Raw genomic sequence first — 1,886 nt, 5'->3', positions numbered from 1 at the left:
TGGAGTGAATGATCGCTTGGGTTTGGATTTCCCTTTACCTTGATCATCTTGTTGCCTATGTTGATCCTTCTCTTTCTTGATCAGTAGTGCCTTTAGTTCTTCTTGCCCCTTGGCCAAGTTCAGGATCAAAGCTTGAAATTCAGTGTTCTGAGCTTGGAGAGCTTTGACAGATTGTTCGAGATCCATCTTTGTTACTGAAATAAACAGCACAAAGATGAGGCATTTGTCTTTATGAAACCTGTGATGCGATGTTTATGAATGATATGATTATGCACATGCAATGTTTCCAAGGATTTAAAGGACTTTTAACGCATTTTGGAGAAAGAAATAAAAGAAATAAAATAAGAGTTCTCTTATAAAATATAATGTTGTAAGGTTGATAGTTACATTTGGAACAAAAACAAAAAGAAAGAAAGTAATAGAAATCAATCTCCAGCTCGGCGCTTTCTCTTCAAAATTCTGATCTCTTCTTTGTGAGCCTTAATCATCTCATTCCTTTCTTGGACGAGCCTATCAATCTCTCGTTCCCATGATTGTATCTGATCTGGGGAGACGAAATCCTCAATCTTCCATTTGCGGGAGAAATAGTCAAGCATACTATCTCGCTCTTTAGCATCAGCCACCAATACCGCTTTTTCAGCTTCAATCTTTTGTAAACGACTTTCAAGATCCGGCTTCTCTCTCCTCAAGGAAGCAATGGTAACAGCAAGATCTTCCTTTGGAGCAGGTACATAAGGCTCCAAAACCACAGGAATAACTGGAGGAGTAACCCTTGGCACAATAGGAGTATCAGATGGGTATGGCATACCGTGCTCAATCACTCGATCATAAATCCATCTAAAATAAAGGTCTGAAGGGATGTAGTTTCTTGGTCCTAGCTCTTTTGTGCATACTTTCTTTACTTTGGACCAAGCTCTAATAAACAGCTTTTTCTTTCCAGTCGTATCTGAACCAAAATCAAAATTTTCTGAACTGAGGTATATGGAGCGAGGCTTGTCTTTCAAAGCGAAACCAAACTGATGTCGAGCTAATATGGGATTATAAGTTATTCCCCCTCGGGTACCAAGAAGAGGTACATTTGGGAAGTCTCCACAGCTATCGAACAAGTGAGTTCCTTCGAAATCTTTCTGACTCCAGATAATGTCGTCGTATGAGAGCCTTATGATTCTTTGAACCCATGTCAAGCCTTCTTCATTTTTTATCATGGAGCGGGGTAAGTGCGAAATAAACCACTTATGCAATATTGGTGCGCATCCAAGAACACAACCTTTGCCTTTAGACGATCTGTGATGAATGGAATGCAGCAGGTCACCTAGTAAAGTTGGAACCGGATTGTTGCTAATGAAGATCTTGAGAGCAATCACATCCACGATTTTGTCATAACGTGGAAACAATACTTGCCCATAGATTAGGCAAGCGATGACCTTTTCAAGAGCATCCATACTCATAGCATTAATTAAGATATCAGCTTGACTATACAAGAAGTCAATTGGTACACCAGTATAATCTCCTTTGCTTACCCAAACCTTTTTGATTTCTGATCGAGGCAAGTGTAATGCAGCAGCCACATCTTCCAACTTAGGTGCCTCTTCTTCGCCAGTGTATGGCATCTGATCAGGCACAGGTAATCCTAGGATGGAGGAAAATTCCTCTAATGTGGGAACCAACTGAAAGTCCCTATAAGTAAAGCAGTGAAGGAGAGGATCATAAAACCGGATCATTGTGTTGAGAAGTGTTTCATCCACCTTGGTTCTTACCAAACTGATCAATCTATTGAGAGATTCGGAAAGCACATGAGCACCAGAAACGTTGTCACAAAGAATCTTCAAAGAAGTAGGTATCCCTCTGAAACTGAGGCAAAAAGGTTTATGAACTTTGATTTCCAT

The 1,886-nt window shown here is 40.1% G+C and overlaps 1 protein-coding gene across 1 annotated transcript; it reads right to left on the bottom strand.

The window, feature by feature from the left end:
• Window positions 1-425: 425 nt before the first annotated feature.
• On the bottom strand, window positions 426-1,886 carry LOC131634730 (uncharacterized). Its single transcript, XM_058905355.1, has 2 exons — window positions 1,064-1,886; window positions 426-946 (listed from the first exon to the last, which is right to left on the bottom strand). Exons 1-2 carry the CDS (start codon window positions 1,884-1,886, stop codon window positions 426-428), a joined length of 1,344 nt encoding a protein of 447 aa, XP_058761338.1.

This window comes from Vicia villosa, unplaced genomic scaffold (genome assembly GCF_029867415.1).
Source record: "Vicia villosa cultivar HV-30 ecotype Madison, WI unplaced genomic scaffold, Vvil1.0 ctg.001343F_1_1_1, whole genome shotgun sequence".
Classification (NCBI taxonomy): domain Eukaryota; kingdom Viridiplantae; phylum Streptophyta; class Magnoliopsida; order Fabales; family Fabaceae; genus Vicia; species Vicia villosa.
Note: the sequence above shows the minus strand (reverse complement) of the source record. Positions and strands in the feature narration are given on the sequence as shown.

Excerpts from the sequence above, each read along its gene's own strand:
- LOC131634730 (XM_058905355.1), bottom strand. The coding sequence starts at position 1,886 with ATGGAAATCAAAGTTCATAAACCTTTTTGCCTCAGTTTCAGAGGGATA. Across the intron at positions 947-1,063 it reads CCCAAATGTACCTCTTCTTG|ATACGACTGGAAAGAAAAAG; the intron begins GTACCCGAGGGG and ends ATTTTGGTTCAG.